This window comes from Saccopteryx leptura, chromosome 7 (assembly GCF_036850995.1).
Source record: "Saccopteryx leptura isolate mSacLep1 chromosome 7, mSacLep1_pri_phased_curated, whole genome shotgun sequence".
In the NCBI taxonomy this organism is placed as follows: Eukaryota; Metazoa; Chordata; class Mammalia; order Chiroptera; family Emballonuridae; genus Saccopteryx; species Saccopteryx leptura.
Genome location: NC_089509.1, coordinates 75,124,558 through 75,143,219, shown reverse-complemented (window position 1 = coordinate 75,143,219; position 18,662 = coordinate 75,124,558). Strand labels below are relative to the sequence as shown.

Below are 18,662 nucleotides of genomic sequence, written 5' to 3'. Positions count from 1 at the left end.
GTAAAATATTATTGTGATTTTATCCCTTGCCTGAAACATACTTGTATATGTTCAAGATTAATAGAGAGTATAAAGAGAAAAATAGCATCCTTCCTACCAATTAATCAAGGTCCACTCTCAAAAATGTAGGATACAAATATATATATACATTATATATATATATGTCATAACAAGGAAGAGAATGTAAAGCTTAAGTATCTTTGTGAAAAAGTAGATCCCAGAAAGCATATATAATTAATTATTTTTAAATTGTTTATATGATGTTATATTTCTAGGGTGCTACAGGATTTCCTGGTTCTGCCGGCAGAGTTGGACCACCAGGCCCTGTTGTAAGTCAATACAGTAATTCAAATTACTGATAGTGGAGGGATTGCACACACGCACATGAAAATACACCCAGGCACACACATATACACATATTATGTAGATGCACATATATGTAATTCTTATTATTTATTATTTAATTTAACCCATTAATGATTTGTTTTACCATATTAAAAAACTCTTATCCTGATAAGATATGTTGTCAAAATAAATGCTTCTTTAATCAACCAGTGTTTCTTGGAGGAGCTTGTTTGCAAGTCCTTTTTATCCCTAATGTTTGATTATTATTCCATATGGTTACTAAATACTAGGTGCTCTGTGTTAATAATAATTTCCTTTAGTTAGAAAACATCTCTGAAACATTATTTAATAAATGTTATTCTTTCTTTATAAGATTAGATCCGACACAATAAAATGTATATATTTATTGTTGGATCAAAGCTTTAAAAAGTTTAAAAATTAAAGTTAATTTCCGCACACTTTTAAAAAACGACTTAAAGGTAATTGTCTGCAAATTATTTAGATTTTCTTCTGGGGAATTAATTACTCTGCAGCTGTGTTTTCTTTACTTTTGTTTAAACCTACTGAATGACTGATTATCTAACAGAAAAAACGGGCCTGTGAGGCTTGGGAAACCGCCTCTGAGGCAGAGACCATTGCATCAGTTCCTCCGGTGTGGCTTTCACTTTGTCCTCCTGGGTTTCTTTCCGTGTTATTCTAGGGAGCTCCCGGGCCTGCGGGACCCTTAGGGGAACCCGGGAAGGAGGGGCCTCCAGGTCTTCGTGGAGACCCTGGCTCTCATGGGCGAGTGGGAGATAGAGGTCCAGCTGGCCCCCCCGGTGGCCCAGGAGACAAAGGGGACCCAGGAGAAGATGGGCAATCTGTAAGTTTGGCATATTTCTTCTAGACCACCTCTAACCGAAATATTTGGTAAAAAAAAAAAAAAAAAAAATTCATGATAATTACTGTCACAAAGAAACTATTTATACCTTATCCTGGGCATTTTCATAAATCTTTATGTCCTACAGGTTTTTAATATGCAATTCTCTGCTTTAGAAAGAAGTATGTGTAAATATAAAACATAATGGTAATAGATATGGTATTCAAAATCTAAACAAGAAAATACTCATATATCTGCACTGTATGAAGAATATTTTTATAAAGCACATTATATTATTTAATATTCAAATACCTTTAAACATTAATGTGTTTAGATAAATCATATAATCATATATTTTTTTTGAAATGTGTCTTTTTAGAAAAAGAAATATTTGGCTCAAGAATTACCTCTTTTATTCCATCGATATTCACATTAATCTTCAAGTTGTTTTTCAACTGATAAACTATTTTTTCTTCTAAATAAGGCTTGAGGTTTTGTGTGTATTATAAATTATGACTGATTATATATAGCATGGTCTTATGAATCAGAGAACTTCTTTTATGTCCAAAAATAAAAAAATAAAAAAAACAACCCAAAAACAAATCCTGTAAAACTTTGATCTATTGCTAAGTTCTTGCCATACAGTTTTACTCTGGAGAATTTCTAATTCCAGTTTCACCTCAAAATTAGGGTCCCGATGGCCCCCCTGGCCCGGCGGGAACTACTGGGCAGCGAGGCATCGTTGGCATGCCCGGACAGCGTGGCGAGCGGGGCATGCCTGGCCTGCCGGGACCAGCCGTGAGTAGCTGCCTTAGTCCATATTTCAGTTCATTATGTGCGATGGAATTTCTTTATTTATTTTTGCTAAATAGATATAAAGTCTTTTTTTAGACACAAATTTTGAGTATCTTCAAAAATTTTTTTACTTTAATGTCAAATTCTCTGCTTAAGTACCTAACAGAGTCTTTAAAAGTGTATTTAGCCTGACCTGTGGTGGCACAGTGGATAAAGCATCAACCTGGAAATGCTGAGGTCGCCGGTTCGAAACCCTGGGCTTGCCTGGTCAAGGCACATATGGGAGTTCATGCTTCCAGCTCCTCCACCCTTCTCTCTCTCTCTGTCTCTCTCTCCTCTCTGTCTCTCTCTCTCCTCTCTAAAAATGAATAAATAAAATAAAATAATAAAAATAAATAAATAAAGTCTTTAAAAAAATGTATTTAACCTTGGAGCTAGATGAGTATAGAAATAAGGATAAAAATTTTTGGAGACTAAATCTTTCTTAAAATATTAAAAAATATCCAAGGAGCTAGGGAAGGGGGATAATCTCCCAGGGAGTCGGCAGCCTCTTTTTAAAGAAACATGTATAACAAAAACATCTATATATCTCGGTGCAGAGAGTAAGTTTTTATAAACCATCAAAGAGAAGACGGAGTGTTGAGCTAATGTAATATTGGAGGTGAAAGTGGGGTGAACTTTAAAGAAAAACCGAAAGTAATCTTCTGTTCCCTGCAGGGTTCTGAGACTCTCATATTCCTTGCATGGAGTATGGATAAAAGTTTGACTCACTATTAGCTTTGAAGAAACTAAGATTATGTGCTTGAGAAAAATAAATAAATGATGTTTTTTTATGGAGTGTTGACAGAGAAATATATTGCTTGGGACCTTGGAGCTGGGGCACATGTGTGTAGAGATCTGAAACCAGCAAATACAGAGTTAAAAGATGTCTTATTTTTTATCAGATGTGAGCTAATAAATATCTCGAAGTAAAATTTCCAAACAGGGAGACAAAAGTGCCAGCACAGAGATAAAGTGAGCAGGCAAGAAGAATGGGCATATCTTACTAGCGATACATGTTTCAGAAGGGCAACCAGAATCGAGCACAGTATACCAAATTAGAACCCAAAATGCACACCTCAGCTGTGGCCACAAAGGATACTTTTTAGTTCCTATGATACCTTGGATGAGAGTGATAAAAAGTGGGCATGTCTCTAAGAAAGTATTACAGTGATGTGGATCTTGTGAGATACTGAATAATTATTTTACAGAAGGAGGGATTGTGGTGCCATTTAAATAAACAGTCTTTATGTGAACTGGCATTCTTCAATCTCTTCAGAACCAGTTGACATTTGTATACTTCATTTTAGGGCACACCAGGAAAAGTAGGCGCAACTGGTGCAACAGGAGATAAAGGGCCACCTGGACCTGTGGGACTCCCAGGCTCAAACGGCCCTGTGGGGGAGCCGGGACCGGAAGTGAGTGATCTGACAGTAACTCTTGTTATCTGGGTGTTATGGGGACAATTTTTTTTGTAATTTAGATATTGATTTGGAAGTTTAAAAATTTATTGACTGTACATTTTACCTGGAGGAAATATTTTAGTGATGTTATTTGATGTACTCTACTTCCCTAGAGAGTTAACAAAATGATGATGTAAAGAAATGGTAATGAGATCAGTACTTTCCTTTGGCTTTCATCTAGTGTGGAACCAAGTATTTTAATTCATTTAGGCTGTTGCCAAATTGTTTTGAATGTGAAAAGACATATTCATTCATCTTTTTCCTGTGCTATTATTTCATTCTGTTAATGGCATATCTGTCATAATTGCCAGGTTTTATAGAGATAGAATTAATGATAACTATTACAACTTGTAAAAAGGGCAAAGTAGAGATAATTTTACCTAAATATCACTAAAAAGTAACATTATTGATATCGTGTTCCCTAAGGCTCTTTTGAGAGGAAATCAGTTTTTAAAAGGAGATTTTAGAAATTGTATGTTGCAATCCGCCCTTATTTAGTGCTGTAATGAGTAAATCACCAAACAGTTAATGTCATCTTTTTGTGGAAAAAATAATCAGTGCCTTTCAAAGCAATTTTTTCATCAAATGATAAAAACATAATTCTGAAAAAAATTAAAATAAAATAAGGAGAGAAGACTATATATTTAAAAAGTAATTTGATATATCTAAGCACAGTTATTTCAAGACTATACATATTTTTTGGATACCCCTTAGAAGTAAAAGTGAAAAAAATTATTCACTGGTAAAACAAACAAAACAAAATATCCAGAAGGTAATTATTGTATACTTATTACAAAGAATTTGAGAAATGTTTTCCTTTTTTGGAATAAAAATAGAAATGAATTTATATTAAGTAAGAATATATTAATTTTACATGCAATTAAAATAGAAAAATAACAGAAGCTTTTCTTTTACTGAGATTTCAAAAAATGCTAATTATAATTTATAGAAAGGAGGTATAAACATGCTATAATTTTTCTGGCAATTGAAATGAAATTTTTTTTATTACTCAGTTAATGCATTTTTAAATATGATTTTTTATATAGGGTCCAGCTGGTAATGATGGTACTCCAGGACGGGATGGTGCTGTCGGAGAACGTGTAAGGGCAATTTCATTGATTAAAACCTCTGGAGTAATGTGAATTTGAAATCTTTTTAATGGTAATGAGTAAAAATTATCTTTTTTTTCTCAGAGCTGCCCTGATTTTTCTGATAGAAGCAACCTTTTTTGTAATATTATAATTATGATAGATCTTGTGAATGAAATGAGATTTGAATACACAGCAAAGTGAGATGGCATTTTTTATTAAGAACAAGAAAGCCAATTTCTTTCATATCTGGTGCAACATATTTTGATGAGGATACCTAAGAAGTGGTCTAAACTTAAAACTCAGTCACAGAAGTCTGGGATCTGTGTGGCATCTAAACTTCTCTATTCACTTACTTAAGTGAATGCCCCATGAAGAAGTAAACCATGTATTTTATATATTTCAGAATGTGTTTTAAATTAGACATGTATTGAACTGGAAATAACCCTAACTTTATCAGAAGCTCTAATCCCAGTGAGCAATCACACAGTTGTTTTGGACTATATAGCAGTACATGAAAGACGAGAGTAGTCCCTGCTCCAATGTCTATTATGTTGTAATGGCTCTTTTCACTCTAAGAACCCATTATGGTACAGAACAGACTATGAAACCAAACAGACCTGGATTGGAATCTTGGTTACTGAAGTTACTAGCTATGTGGTCTTGAACACATTTTCTGAACCTCAGTTTTTAAATACTCTAAATATGATTAATACTTATACTATTGGAAATTTGTGTTTTAAATCTCATATTTAAATTACCTAGTATGAAAAATATTTTCTTAAATAATAAACTACATAGCAAGTATTCAAAAGAAGAAGGAGAAAGAGTTTTGAGGAATCATAGGTTACTCCCTCATCTACTATAAAGCCAAGTAATGAAATTTTCTTGGCATCTGGGTTTTTCCCTTCGTCAGTATATATTGTTTAGTGCATTAGTTTTCAAAGATTTAGTTGATGTATATACCCTGATATAATTTTGAATATCTATGAACCTCTATGTAAATGTTAAGTTTCCATCACATTTTAATCATAAATTTAAATAGTTGCAAAGGAAGTCATTCTTGGTATTTTCTAAATGTATATGTGCTTTCAATATGTTTCTTTTAAAAATCTTAGAATTGCTAATTTAGCTTTTTTAGTGTATTATGTGTTCCCTAATCTAATTGCCCAAGTTTATCCTGGTTGCCAAACTAACCAGTCAAGTAAGATGATTTCTGTAAGAAAAAATGGTCTGACTCACTAATTATGTTTATCTATGTTCATATAACAATCATCTAACTTTTGATTTCTTAACTAGACAAGTAAGATTTGCAGCCTTGTCATGATTGGCTCACAGGCATAAAACAAGGAGCAACCTTTTTTTCAAATACTTCTTTACTTTATTCTCAACTGCATTCTAGAAAAGGCCCTTAGCTTGGTATCAGAGGTCTTTACTCCTTGCAGCATAGCACCACAATAAGATTACAGACAGTGTGATGTTCCCTTTTGTATCATACTAGGGGAGAAGGGTAATATTTAAGAGTGGGGAAGGTTGCTCCAAATCAATTTTCTCAAAGAACACATACAGAGTTGAAAATATGGAAAGTGGTTTGCTTAAAATGTTCTGTTTTCACAACTCTTTGGTAAGTCTTTGTTTATCCCGAGTACAGTATGCAGACCGCTGGTCTAAAAAAGCATGCTAGATTCTGGAGGTGATCAGTTCTATACTCCAGCAATCTTGATTATGGGAGTAACAGGGCAAGAGTAAGGAAAGCAATGAGGTCTGAAATTGGGGAGAAATAATCTTACTCTTTTCAGTTTGATTTATAGTAGATAAATAAACTAGTTAAGTAAATTATAAATGAAATAATAAAGTTTTTTTTAGAAAGTACTGTTTAATCGTGACTATCGTGGACATATAGAATACCATTGTTTTAGAAGAGATGTTAAGGAATAATATCATGGTTACTCTTCTCAGGGTGATCGTGGAGACCCCGGGCCTGCCGGCCTGCCAGGCTCTCAGGGTGCTCCTGGAACTCCGGGTCCTGTTGGTGCTCCAGGAGATGCAGGGCAAAGAGGCGACCCGGTAAGGAGAGTCAGTTTCACACTGACAGTCGTAAACATCACTGTTCTACAGTATGAGCTACTTATATGCGTGCATGCATTCATCTATATGCATCCTTGATTAAGGACTATAAACAAAGAATGATAAACAGTTAATTATGAGTTAATTTTGTGTATTAGAAGAAAACATTTGATTTCTAATAGGGATTCAAAAATTCTGATGCTTTGACTTCACCCCCAAATCTTGTGATTTATAGGAAGTCATGTTAAATTTAAGCAAATAATGTCTCACCATAATCAACTGAGGAGATCATTCAATTAAGTCAATTAATAAAATTGATTAAAGAAGTGTCATTGGAGTTACAGTGAACAAATTCTTATACATAGGGACATTAGCCTAATTTTAATTAATTAGCCATAAAGGTATAGATAACACATAAACATAAATATTCAACTATATTATATATTTTTGAATTCTATATCTGCATAGTATATGCATTTTTTATATACCCATATTTGTGGAAATTTCTTCTAGGGTTCACGGGGTCCTATAGGACCACCTGGTCGAGCTGGAAAACGTGGCTTACCTGTAAGTTCTCTGTTTCTCTTTAAAAATGTATGTCTTACATAAAACATCCCCCAAAAGTACTAAGATTTATAAATAAAAATTGCTAAATTCTCAAGCTTTAGAGAAAAATATTAATTTAAAATAGTACCCAGGACGTCATATTTGTTTTTACAATTTTAACATAGCTCCTCTGGATTTAACCATGGATTCTTCCAATTAATCAGTGAAATATTTTAGAGTCACAGTTTTCTCCTAAAATAATAGAAATAATAGTGCCCTTCTTTCTGAGATTTTCTAAAAATTACATAAGATAATGGGATTAAAAGTTCTTGATATATTTTTAAAGCACTGTATTTTCAACTGAACCACACTGCTCATGTTCAATTCTTTTTTCTATTTGTAGTACTTTTAGGTTATGATTATTATAGATGTCTTACCATGAATGAATCATTCTCTACCTGCAGTCTCTTATGTTCCTTTTATACCCATTATATAAATCAAAATCTATATTTGTGAAGATCAATTATAGACTTAAAATTATGATCTATTTTTAAGTAAATAAGAACACATGTTTTGATTTAAAAGAATCTATTTATGGTGGCAATATTTTTATATAATGGTATCAGCCAAGTACATGAAACAAAGTCTTTGAAACTGTTTCACATAGGTGAGACTAAACTTAAAAATACCTCATTCTAGTATAAATATAGAATAAACATTAAAAAACTAAATCTTTAGAAAAGCAGTATTATTTATGTTATGTTTTAATGCTCACCTTTATTCCTTGAGAAAGATAGGTAAAAATTCCTAAGTCTAATTCCATTTAGGAAATATGTTAGTTCGTATATAATACAGTATTCAAAATTATAGCAAATGCAATTGTAAAAGGTTAAATTATAGTAAATCATAATCTAAACAGGCAATATCTGTCATAACCCTATCTCTAGGGACCCCAAGGACCTCGTGGTGACAAAGGAGATCATGGAGACCGAGGTGACCGAGGTCAGAAAGGTCACAGGGGCTTCACTGGTCTTCAAGGTCTTCCTGGACCTCCTGTAAGTGATTTCTTTAAGTATTATTTGCCTTCCATGTAAAAATACACAAGTATCCTGACATTAACATTTGTCTATAAAATAAGTGGACTTTTTATTTCTTGCTTTCATTTCAAAGACTCTCTTAATGAATAACTAATTAACCACCTGTTCAATATAATTATCCATATATAAACAGTAATTTTGTAGGAAAGAAATAAAATAAAAAAATATATGCACCATTACTCCTACAGTTGTCTTTAGTATTGGTCAACTCATGAAGACACTGTAGAGATTGATGGCTTTATGAAAGTAGTTTATGCAGCTACTATGAATGACAGTACATTTTAAAAATCTGAGACTGGCAAAATATAGGATGTAAATATTTTGGTAACATTTGAAAATTTTTTTCTACTTAGGGTCCAAATGGTGAACAAGGCAGTCCTGGAATTCCTGGACCATTTGGTCCAAGAGTAAGTAAAAATTTGACAAGTTGCAGATTCAATAATAATGCTTTTGGTGATCTACCACTGGAGCTTAAGTATCATTTTTATGGATCAAAGCTAGAATTTCCCCAATTTTCTGAAGCAGGCAGCAAACATCTGAGACAAATCATTGAGCAATTACCTTTAAGTAGGAATATCCTAATGACATATTCAATCATGACCTCACATTAAAATCTCTTTCTTATGGTTGGTTCATTTTCTTACTCTGTTCATTGAAATTTCATTTAACTCTCTTTGAGATGATATGATAGAAATTCTAATGAAGTGGAAACAGAAGCTGTATGTTCTGAAGTTGGATGTATTTTTTTCTTTAAAAGATTATGATACTTCCTCAGAAGTATTTTGCTGACTCGGAAGCAAATCATAAAATGAAACCACATTTGAAGCTTTTAGAAACTTGACATTAGTATTAATACTGCCTCTAATAGGTCATTAATGTCATAAGACAATTGAGAGACATAATTATTTAGGAAAATCATTAGAATTTCTGCTATACATAAATATAGTATAAACAAATCATACATAAATTTTAGAACAGTAGTATTAAAGTTATTAGGATATGATGAGATTTGTATAAGCACACAAATTTAACTTACACTGTTATCAAATGATTCCACTTCTGACATTGTATTACTCCTAGTTCTTTGAATTTATGATTAAGTTTACAATACATGAGATTTGATGAAACTGCCCCTACTAATCATAAAAGTAGATGAATAGTCCATTAAAGTTTTTAACTGTTACTTCTCTTTTACCATGCATGGATGATAACCTATATGTGATGAAATAGTAAAGGTTAGAATGTGCTGGGACTTCATTTATTAGTCACTAGGAATCTGAATCTGAGAAATCATTGTGATAGTTCCATAAAGAAAATAGTTCTTTGATTTGAGAAAGGCATTGCAAAAATTTTCTTACAGAATCTGAAATACGGTTTTTGTTCATTGCAGGGCCCTCCAGGCCCAGTTGGTCCTTCTGGTAAAGAAGGAAACTCTGGCCCACTTGGACCTATAGGGCCTCCTGGTGTGCGGGGCAGCGTGGGAGAAGCAGGACCTGAGGTAAAATCGCAGGGGTTTGCATGCAAATAACTCTGTTGGTTCTCGTAGCTTGGATTCTAGCAAAGGAATATCTGTGCAGCATAATAGGGAAAAAATGGAAGGAACTCTGAAACCAAACCTAAAAGTCACAGAGGAGCTTGTCTGTTTAAGTAACTACTTCAAATATTTTTAATATAGATTATTTAGAGTATGGAAAATCAAAATCTAAGCTATCTGGGCCTGGATTTCACATGAAACCAATGAGAGCAACTAGCAAGTTATGACTGTATTTATAATGGAACTTATGAAAATGTTGCTTTACTTAAATGTGATATACTAAATGTGAGGTTTGATGAATATAGTCATTCATGAAAAAGCTATAAAAGAGGAGTATAAAATTAAAGTTTTTTTAATTTGAAAATGACATTCAGAAAGGATTTCAATTAAAACTTTTTATTAAACTATTCCAATAGTATTCACTTGAGGGTTATGTAAAGCTAAATTGTATTAGACTGACTTCTCAGATCTTTGGGAAAGCATCCTCTTTTCACCTGCATATGTCTGTCACATAGTCGTGTTTATGTGTCCATGTGTACATATGAGTTTATGCTTTCCTCTCCTGTTTCTTCCTCTTTGGCCTTTTTTACCTTTCTCTCTTTATTTTGTCCCTGCCCTTTAATGACAATACCATTAAACCAAATACTTATTATTTATTATATGAATCAAAAAACCTTATATTTCCAGTGGTCAAGAGGAATACTTCCTATTTATTTCTCCATGAATGGAAAACAGCTATAGAATTGGAATACCTCTGACTCACATGGCCCTTGATTGACTTTATTTTGAGATTCAGTGGTTCTTGATAGAAAAGAAAAATCTCTCTCCCTAAAGGAATGCTTGAAATTATGATGTGACTTAAAAAAAAAAATCAGCCGATTTAACAGTCTCTGGAGGTGAGGAAATGCTAGCACTCAAGATTGAAGCAACTTATTCAAATCCATAGAAAAAGTGGCAGAGCGAGTATTAGAAGTCCAGCCGTCTGCCTGCCAGGGCTCTGCTCCCCACATGAGATGTGGACCATGCATCATTTCAGGTGTCGACTGATTCTATCAAGTTGCTGAGTTCTTCCTTGGGAAAATGCAAAAGGGAAGTAGTAAAGAGGACCCAGTTTCAAGCCTCTGCCACTTTTTGTGCTCATCTCCCCTTTAACTCCAATGTGTTTTTATTAAATTTATTTATTTTAGATTTGATTTTATTCATTTTAGAGAGAGGGGAGAGAGAAAGAGAGAGAGAGAGAGAGCGAAAGGGGGAGGAGGAGAAAGCATAAACTCCCATATGTGCCTTGACCAGGGAAGTTCGGGGTTTCAAACTGGCAATCTCAGCATTCCAGGTCGACACTTTACCCACTGTGCCACCGCAGATCAGGCTTAACTCCAATGGTTTTATTGACAAAAAAAAAAAAAAAAAAATTAGAGAACTCTTTATCTTTGTTAATAAAAAGGCTAAAGAGAACATTCTTCAATTTTGTTTAGTACAGATAGTTTTGATCTCCACATTAATTTGTGCAGATGAAACTTTCAGTGCTTTCCCCTATATTTGGAAATAGAGGGACGTTGTCTTGTGGGTAGTTCCTTGGTATTGACATGAGTCTTACAGAACTAGGACCCATAACGCCTTTGCATTTCCCCTCTCAGCTTCTGTCCATAAATCCTTTTAAGACCTTTTAGTTGTACCTTGCCCAAAATCATTTGGAAATGAATGTACATATCTATATATTTTTAATGTAAAATATAATGTATCTTCAAGGTAAACACCAGAGCAAATATTTTGTGCTCTTGATATTTATGTATCTCAGATACTGACTTGCAGATATGTTACCTGAAAAACAGTTATGAGTCACTTCTCATCCTCAGAATGTTACAGGTTGGTAAGTGAGAACCATCTAGTTAAAAAAGGGCATGAGTCACACATCTCTCAGGACCGTCAAGTTGGAAGTTGGGGTGTGCATTGTAACTCCTTCTGCACCAAGTCCCATCAGTGCCTTTTGTCCAGGATTAAAACAAACACAAAAAAATACGTTAATGTATTTCTGTTTTTAAAAATTAGGGTCCTCCTGGTGAGCCTGGCCCACCTGGCCCTCCCGGTCCCCCCGGTCACCTTACAGCTGCTCTTGGAGATATCATGGGGCACTATGATGAGAACATGCCAGATCCACTTCCAGAGTTTACTGAAGATGAGGCGGCCCCTGATGACAAAAATAAAACTGACCCTGGGGTTCATGCTACCCTGAAGTCACTCAGTAGTCAGATTGAAACCATGCGCAGCCCTGATGGCTCTAAAAAGCATCCTGCCCGAACTTGTGATGACTTAAAGCTTTGCCATTCCGCAAAGCAGAGCGGTGAGTGGACGGCTGCCTGTTTGAACAGCGTTGGTTGCTTCTGATTGTGTTATTCTCAACTGCATTCCAAAAGTATTTTATTGACTGCATTCCAAACTATTAAGTGATAAACACAGAAGAAAAATTGTAAACATGTCACAGAGTTTGTGGTTTAGTGTGAGGACACACAATGACATGAAAAATTATGGGGTAAGATGATCAGTACTATAATAGCAGACATATCTTATTACTAACCTAAATTCATCATGGTGTTTCTATTTCCACCCAGAAGTCTTAAAATATTGACAAGTTTGTGGTGATACAATGTGGAAAATACTTGCTTAAGCAAGGTTAACATTAATTTACCTACATGACTTCTCAGGGATTTAATATGCTAACATATACCGTGGGGTCATCAAGAGTAGAGTGAAGTTTATTTTATTTCCCAAACCTATTTGAATACAAAGTTCCACTTGGGTAGTTTAATGTTCTATGAATATCACTTTAGGAATCTCTGCTGACAGGGTTATGTTATAGTGATGTTCTAAAGTATTTTGGAATTCGTCTTCCTGTCCTAGTTGCATAACCCTTGCCTAAAGTTTGCATTTTTCTATCATTTTGATTAATCTAATAAGACCTGGAGAAGATAAACTATAGGAATAAGATATAAAATGCTTCAGAGGTTCAGCTAACTTTGACATAACATTGACAAGGATAGCTAAAATTATCTTGGAAGACTAGGCAGTTTGGTTCTCAGTTCTATACTTTATATCCCACTTCCTTCATTTTATTTAAATGTGGTTTATCATGCATATTATATATATATACATGTATAAATTATACATATATGCACAAATATACTATTATTACTTGTGTATTTATTTGACATGTCCAGCACCAAGCATAACTTGGTATAGCCTATTTTAAGTATCTCTTATCTATGAGATGAATTTTAAATAAGGCCAGTGAGATAATTGATAACATTCTAGTTGTGGTGCAGTTCACATTTTTACTTTATTCATAGTTTTGACAATACATTATTTTATTATGTTGCAATTATAATTTGCTTTAAATTATTGACTGTATAAATCATATGGGAACGCATCCATTTGGGCAATGTCAATCACTGTGGATTATCTCTTTTTGGTATCATTTCCTCATCTATAATATGCAGATAATGATATTTCCTGTAAATGCATGTTTTGAGTCTTGATTTGGCGAAGTGCCTTGGAAGAGTGCTTGTAGAAAGAAATCAGATGTGTGACAGTTACATTTTCCTTCACTGCAGAATATCGCCTTAACTGGGATACTCTCTCTTAAGAGTCCTTAATTAATGGGTTCACATTTTCAAACCCTCTATTAATTCTTTTAGGGACTCATCATCACGTTTGAAATTTACTTTAGCAAATATTTTTATTCTGGAAAATAGGTGAATACTGGATTGATCCTAACCAAGGATCTATTGAAGATGCAATCAAAGTTTACTGCAACATGGAAACAGGAGAAACATGCATTTCAGCCAACCCATCCAGTGTACCACGTAAAACCTGGTGGACCAGCAAATCTCCTGACCATAAGCCTGTTTGGTATGGTCTTGATATGAATAGAGGATCTCAGGTAATTTAATATGCTTCCTTGAAATTATGCTTTTTGCTTTTCACTATTTATTATATCATACTATTTATTTCAGACTATGCTATTATTTCTTGACCAGGTTTATTTTATCATGTTAATTTTAAAGTCATATATTCACATTAGTTGCAACTATAATACCACTGTATAAACAAAGTTTTACTAGGAGTTAAATTAATGTAAATTTTGAATGATAGTTTTTCCATTTATGGAATGTAGAAAAGTGATTATTTATGTTATTAGTTCCTTTAATGCATGTCACACTGACTGTGGAGTGTACTTGCTGGGATCTTGCTACTATTGAAAGACAAGAATTGTGTTTAGCGTCAGGAGACCTATGTGATTGCTACCTGGATCTCTTACTGACTTTGGGACAGTAGGAAGTCGCTTAATCTTTCAGAGCTTCAGTTTTATTCATTTTAAAGTACAGATGATAATATTTATCTCATAGTCTTTGTGTGAATATAATGTGCTTACTATAGTATCTAGTACATGGTAAGATATAAATATTAGGTAATTACTATACTTGTACTTATATAATTAAATCACTTTATAAACTTTGTAGTATTGGTTAAACATACATTTTTATAATTATAAGAATTCTATTAGTATTTTTCTTAGTCTGGTCTTTTCTGTGTTTCTTTTATGGCCCAGTATTAAGATTCTCCACCAGCCTGCCAATTTCTATCTCAATATGAGTATTTTATTCTGAATCTTTCTAGCAATATAACTCTGAAATTTCCCTCTCACCTCTGCTCCTGATCTCTCCTCAGAATTCGTGTTCATAATAAACATAATGTGAGCATATTATGAGTGTAAGTAAGACATACCACAATCTACCATTATTTAATGAGCAGAAACACTTTTAATCTAAATATACCCAATTGAAGTGCAATTTAGTTAATTTCATATTATGTTAAAAGCTCAAAATGAGCACTGGAAATAAAGCTCAAAGTAGAAGATGAATAAGAAAGGGCCTATAGAAAATTAGTTTTGATCATTTATTTTTGTTAGCTAATAGAAAACTTATAATTCATATTTCTTACAAGTATATAACAGTTGGATTAAAAAGGATTTTATACAAATAGTCAAGTCCTAATTTTGATTAAAATTAGCAATAAAAGCAATGAATTATTTTTGATATATAATTAAATATCCAAGCCAATGCTCAAATATATAACTCCTAAAAATAATATTTAATATTTTTTAAAAAGAAATGGAGAAATATTTAAAAATACATAAACTTTCTCTGATGAGTATAATTTATCATTGGTGCCTTCACCTCTTGTTTGGGGTAATAAGGACAGAAGTCTTACTTGTGAATATTTATAAAAATTTTAAATTTTTATAAGTAGAATATACTATTATATGAAATAATAAAAGTAATACTCTTCAAAATTGATTTATCTGAAATCAGCATACGCGTGTGCACGTGCACGCATACACACACACAGAGTACTGTGAAAGCTGTCAGTGTTGCATATAACAAAGACTCTTTTTTGTTTCTCTAGTTTGCTTATGGAGACCACCAGTCACCTAATGCAGCCATTACTCAAATGACCTTCTTGCGGCTTTTATCAAAAGAAGCCTCCCAGAACATTACTTATGTTTGTAAAAACAGTGTTGGATACATGGATGATCAAGCTAAGAACCTCAAGAAAGCTGTGGTTCTCAAAGGGTCAAATGACTTAGACATCAAAGCAGAAGGAAACATTAGATTCAGATACATAGTTCTTCAAGATACTTGCTCAGTAAGTAGTTTTGATCTGTATTGATATGATTAAAGGCAAAAAATTATTTTTGTTTAAAACACTGTTATGGCACCAGAGGTGGGGACAATTTTACCCTGTATAAGGCATAACAATTTGTCTATAGTTTTTCTTCCTTTTCCTTCCTTCCTTCCTTCCTTCCTTCCTTCCTTCCTTCCTTCCTTCCTTCCTTCCTTCCTTCCTTCCTTCCTTCCTTCCTCCCTCCCTCCCTCCCTCCCTCCCTCCCTCCCTCCTGTTTCTTTCTTTCTTTGTTTCTTTCTTTGTTTCTTTCTTTGTTTCTTTCTTTGTTTCTTTCTTTCTTTCTTTCTTTTTTCATTATTATTAAATTTAATGGGGTGATGTTGCTTAATAGGATCATATAGGTTTCAAGTATATGTTTCTATGACACATAATCTGTATGTATATTGCTCATTACCCAAAGTCAAACCATTTTGCAACCCGTTTTTTTGGCCCTGTTTACCCACTGCCACCGCCCCCAGTTTTTTTTTAGGGTAAACTTGAATGTGTGTTAGTACATGAGGCATGGTGCAAGCATTAATACAAAGCAGTAAGGAAGACTGGATCTTTGTAATCTGATCTAGCTTTTATGCAAACTCACTTTGGCTCTTCTGCAAATTATTTAATTTCAGTTTCATGTTTAAAATGTCTTGATTCTAAAAATATATAATCAATCTGAGACATCATATGTATATTTCATTATTTGTATATGCTACCCAGTTTCTGGTATTTTTTTTATTTTTAACTATTTGTATGTCTCCCCTATTTGCATATCTAGATATAAAAAGGGAAAATATTTAATGATGAATTAAAAAACCAAAAAGGTTTTTATAATTTATGTTGTCAGTGCCCATTTGGGAAGTTGCAAGGAAGCAAAGGGCATTTCCTCAACTTAAAGCATGAAAGTAATACCTGCCAGTCTTGCTAGGACCTCACTCTGTGAGTGGTGTTTTAAGTAGTGCTCTAAAAACCATAGCATTTACATTATAAAAAAATTGCTCAGAAGTTTCTAACATCTCTGGAATAATTTGTGTATACTATTAACCCATTGCATAATTTAATTCCAGAAACAAAATGGAAATGTGGGCAAGACTATCTTTGAATATAGAACACAGAATGTGGCACGCTTGCCCATCATAGATCTTGCTCCTGTGGATGTTGGCGGCACAGACCAAGAGTTTGGCATCGAAATCGGGCCAGTTTGTTTTGTGTAAAGCAAGCCGAGATACATCAACAATGAGTAACACCTTCACTATCAATGACCACCACCAATCACAAGAACTTTGACTGTTTGAAGCTGATCCTGAGACTCTTGAAATAATGGCTGATTCTTCGTCAGCACTGTATATATGGTCTGAAGTGCCTGGCCTCCTTATCCTTCAGAATATTTATTTTACTTACAGTCCTCAAGTTTCAATTGATTTAAAATATTTTTCAATACATCAGTTTAGGTTTAAGATGACCAATGACAATGACCACCTTAAAAAAAAAAGTAAACTGATTGAATAAATAAATAAACCTTTGTTTTCTTCAATTTATTTCAATGTATGACAAAGTTGCTTAGTATTTATGAGAAAATTCTTCTTCCTGACAGGTAGCTTAAAGAGTGGGGTATGTAAAATCACAACAAATGTTTGTTCCACTTGGCTGCAAATTCAAAAACAGAAAGTAGTATCTTTTTGTGCCCTCTCATACCCAGATTATCAATTAAAAATGAAATCAAAATGTTTATCCTTGTGATTGAAACCCTCATGCATGTCTTGATATTGCATAACTATCATAAAGACTCTTTAAGGAGAATCTTGAAAAAAAAATAGTTTCTCACTGTTTTAAATGGAATTTTAAAATAATATATATTCAGTGGAATTTCTTGAAAACAAAAGTGATCATAGATTTTATAAAGGGTGGTAAATTTAGACTCTTTTCATTCAAATTCAAAGGTATCTTTCTTCTTGACTCAGTCTATTAATATAGATAGAGGTTAACATGAGTATACCATTGATTATATTTGTACTTTCTTGTTTAAGAAGATATGGAATGCAAAAAATTTATACCTACAGCTTTATACACATATGTCCAGGACCCAAAGTTGAGAGTCTTACTCATGTGCAATCTCATCATCCTGAAGCCTATAATGAAGAAAAAGATTTAGAGTGGAGCTGACTCTAATCAAATGTGATAATTGGAAATAGAACATTTGGCCACTGAACTCTCATAGGAAAAATGACCCAACATTTCTTAGCATGAGCTACCTCATCTCTAGAAGCTGGGATGGACTTACTATTCCTGTTTATATTTTAGATACTAAAAGGTGCTATGCTTCTGTTGTTATTCAAAAACTGGAGATAGGCAGGGCTAAAATGTATTATTATTTTTCCTTTAATAATGGTGCTAAAATTCGTTCTATAAAATTCTTTCAAAATAAAGTTGGTTTCATCAATACCATTTGTGAAAGCATAACTGTTAGACTTGCCCATTTCTGAAAGAGGGAGCATTGTTTCAGTGCCTTTTCCACTGTTCATCTGTCATACTGTATCTGGAATGTTTTGTAATACCTGCATGTTTCCTAGATCAGAACATGTGGGTCCCCTTGTGTCTCAAGGATTTTTTTTTCCTTATTGCATTTTGTTGGCTCCGTTTCTATTTTTTCTTTAAAAATAAACACCTGGGACCATCCCAAAGGACAAGCCATGCACACCACTTTAGTCATGTATCTCTGCAAAGCATCGAATTAAATGCACGCTTTTCTCATGTCAATGGTTTTTGTTTTTGTGGAATTCCTTTGAACGTATTAGATCTATTTCATTTCCAACAGTAAAAAGTAAGGTGTTATGGTATTCTTTGTTCACCATTTGTTTAAAAGACAGAGCATCAAATGTCTCCTATGAAGTATTATATATACTGGCTTATTTATGAAAATCAATTTGCAACATCACTCATGAAGGAAACATGACACTAATTATCACTGTCTATCCCCTTGAAACTCTCAGGGTAGTATTATTGATACAAAGAGAAAAGCAACTGATTTTTCATGGTAGAATAAACTGTGATAATAAAACATATGTCTCCAACTGTATCACATATGAATTTAGCCTAATGTTTTTAGAGTTT

The 18,662-nt window shown here is 33.5% G+C and overlaps 1 protein-coding gene across 1 annotated transcript in view; it reads left to right on the top strand.

Moving 5' to 3' along the window:
• The window catches only part of COL5A2 (collagen type V alpha 2 chain), a 169,156-nt gene extending 150,848 nt beyond the window's left edge, over nt 1–18,308 (top strand). Inside the window, exons 41-54 of the mRNA XM_066344868.1 lie at nt 276–329; nt 1,046–1,207; nt 1,895–2,002; nt 3,349–3,456; nt 4,548–4,601; nt 6,549–6,656; nt 7,170–7,223; nt 8,150–8,257; nt 8,653–8,706; nt 9,690–9,797; nt 11,883–12,174; nt 13,583–13,770; nt 15,297–15,536; nt 16,619–18,308. Coding sequence (XP_066200965.1) covers nt 276–329; nt 1,046–1,207; nt 1,895–2,002; nt 3,349–3,456; nt 4,548–4,601; nt 6,549–6,656; nt 7,170–7,223; nt 8,150–8,257; nt 8,653–8,706; nt 9,690–9,797; nt 11,883–12,174; nt 13,583–13,770; nt 15,297–15,536; nt 16,619–16,765 — 1,785 coding nt within the window. The 3' untranslated portion in view covers nt 16,766–18,308. The remainder of the gene's footprint in view (nt 1–275; nt 330–1,045; nt 1,208–1,894; nt 2,003–3,348; nt 3,457–4,547; nt 4,602–6,548; nt 6,657–7,169; nt 7,224–8,149; nt 8,258–8,652; nt 8,707–9,689; nt 9,798–11,882; nt 12,175–13,582; nt 13,771–15,296; nt 15,537–16,618) is intronic.
• Nucleotides 18,309–18,662: the final 354 nt, after the last annotated feature.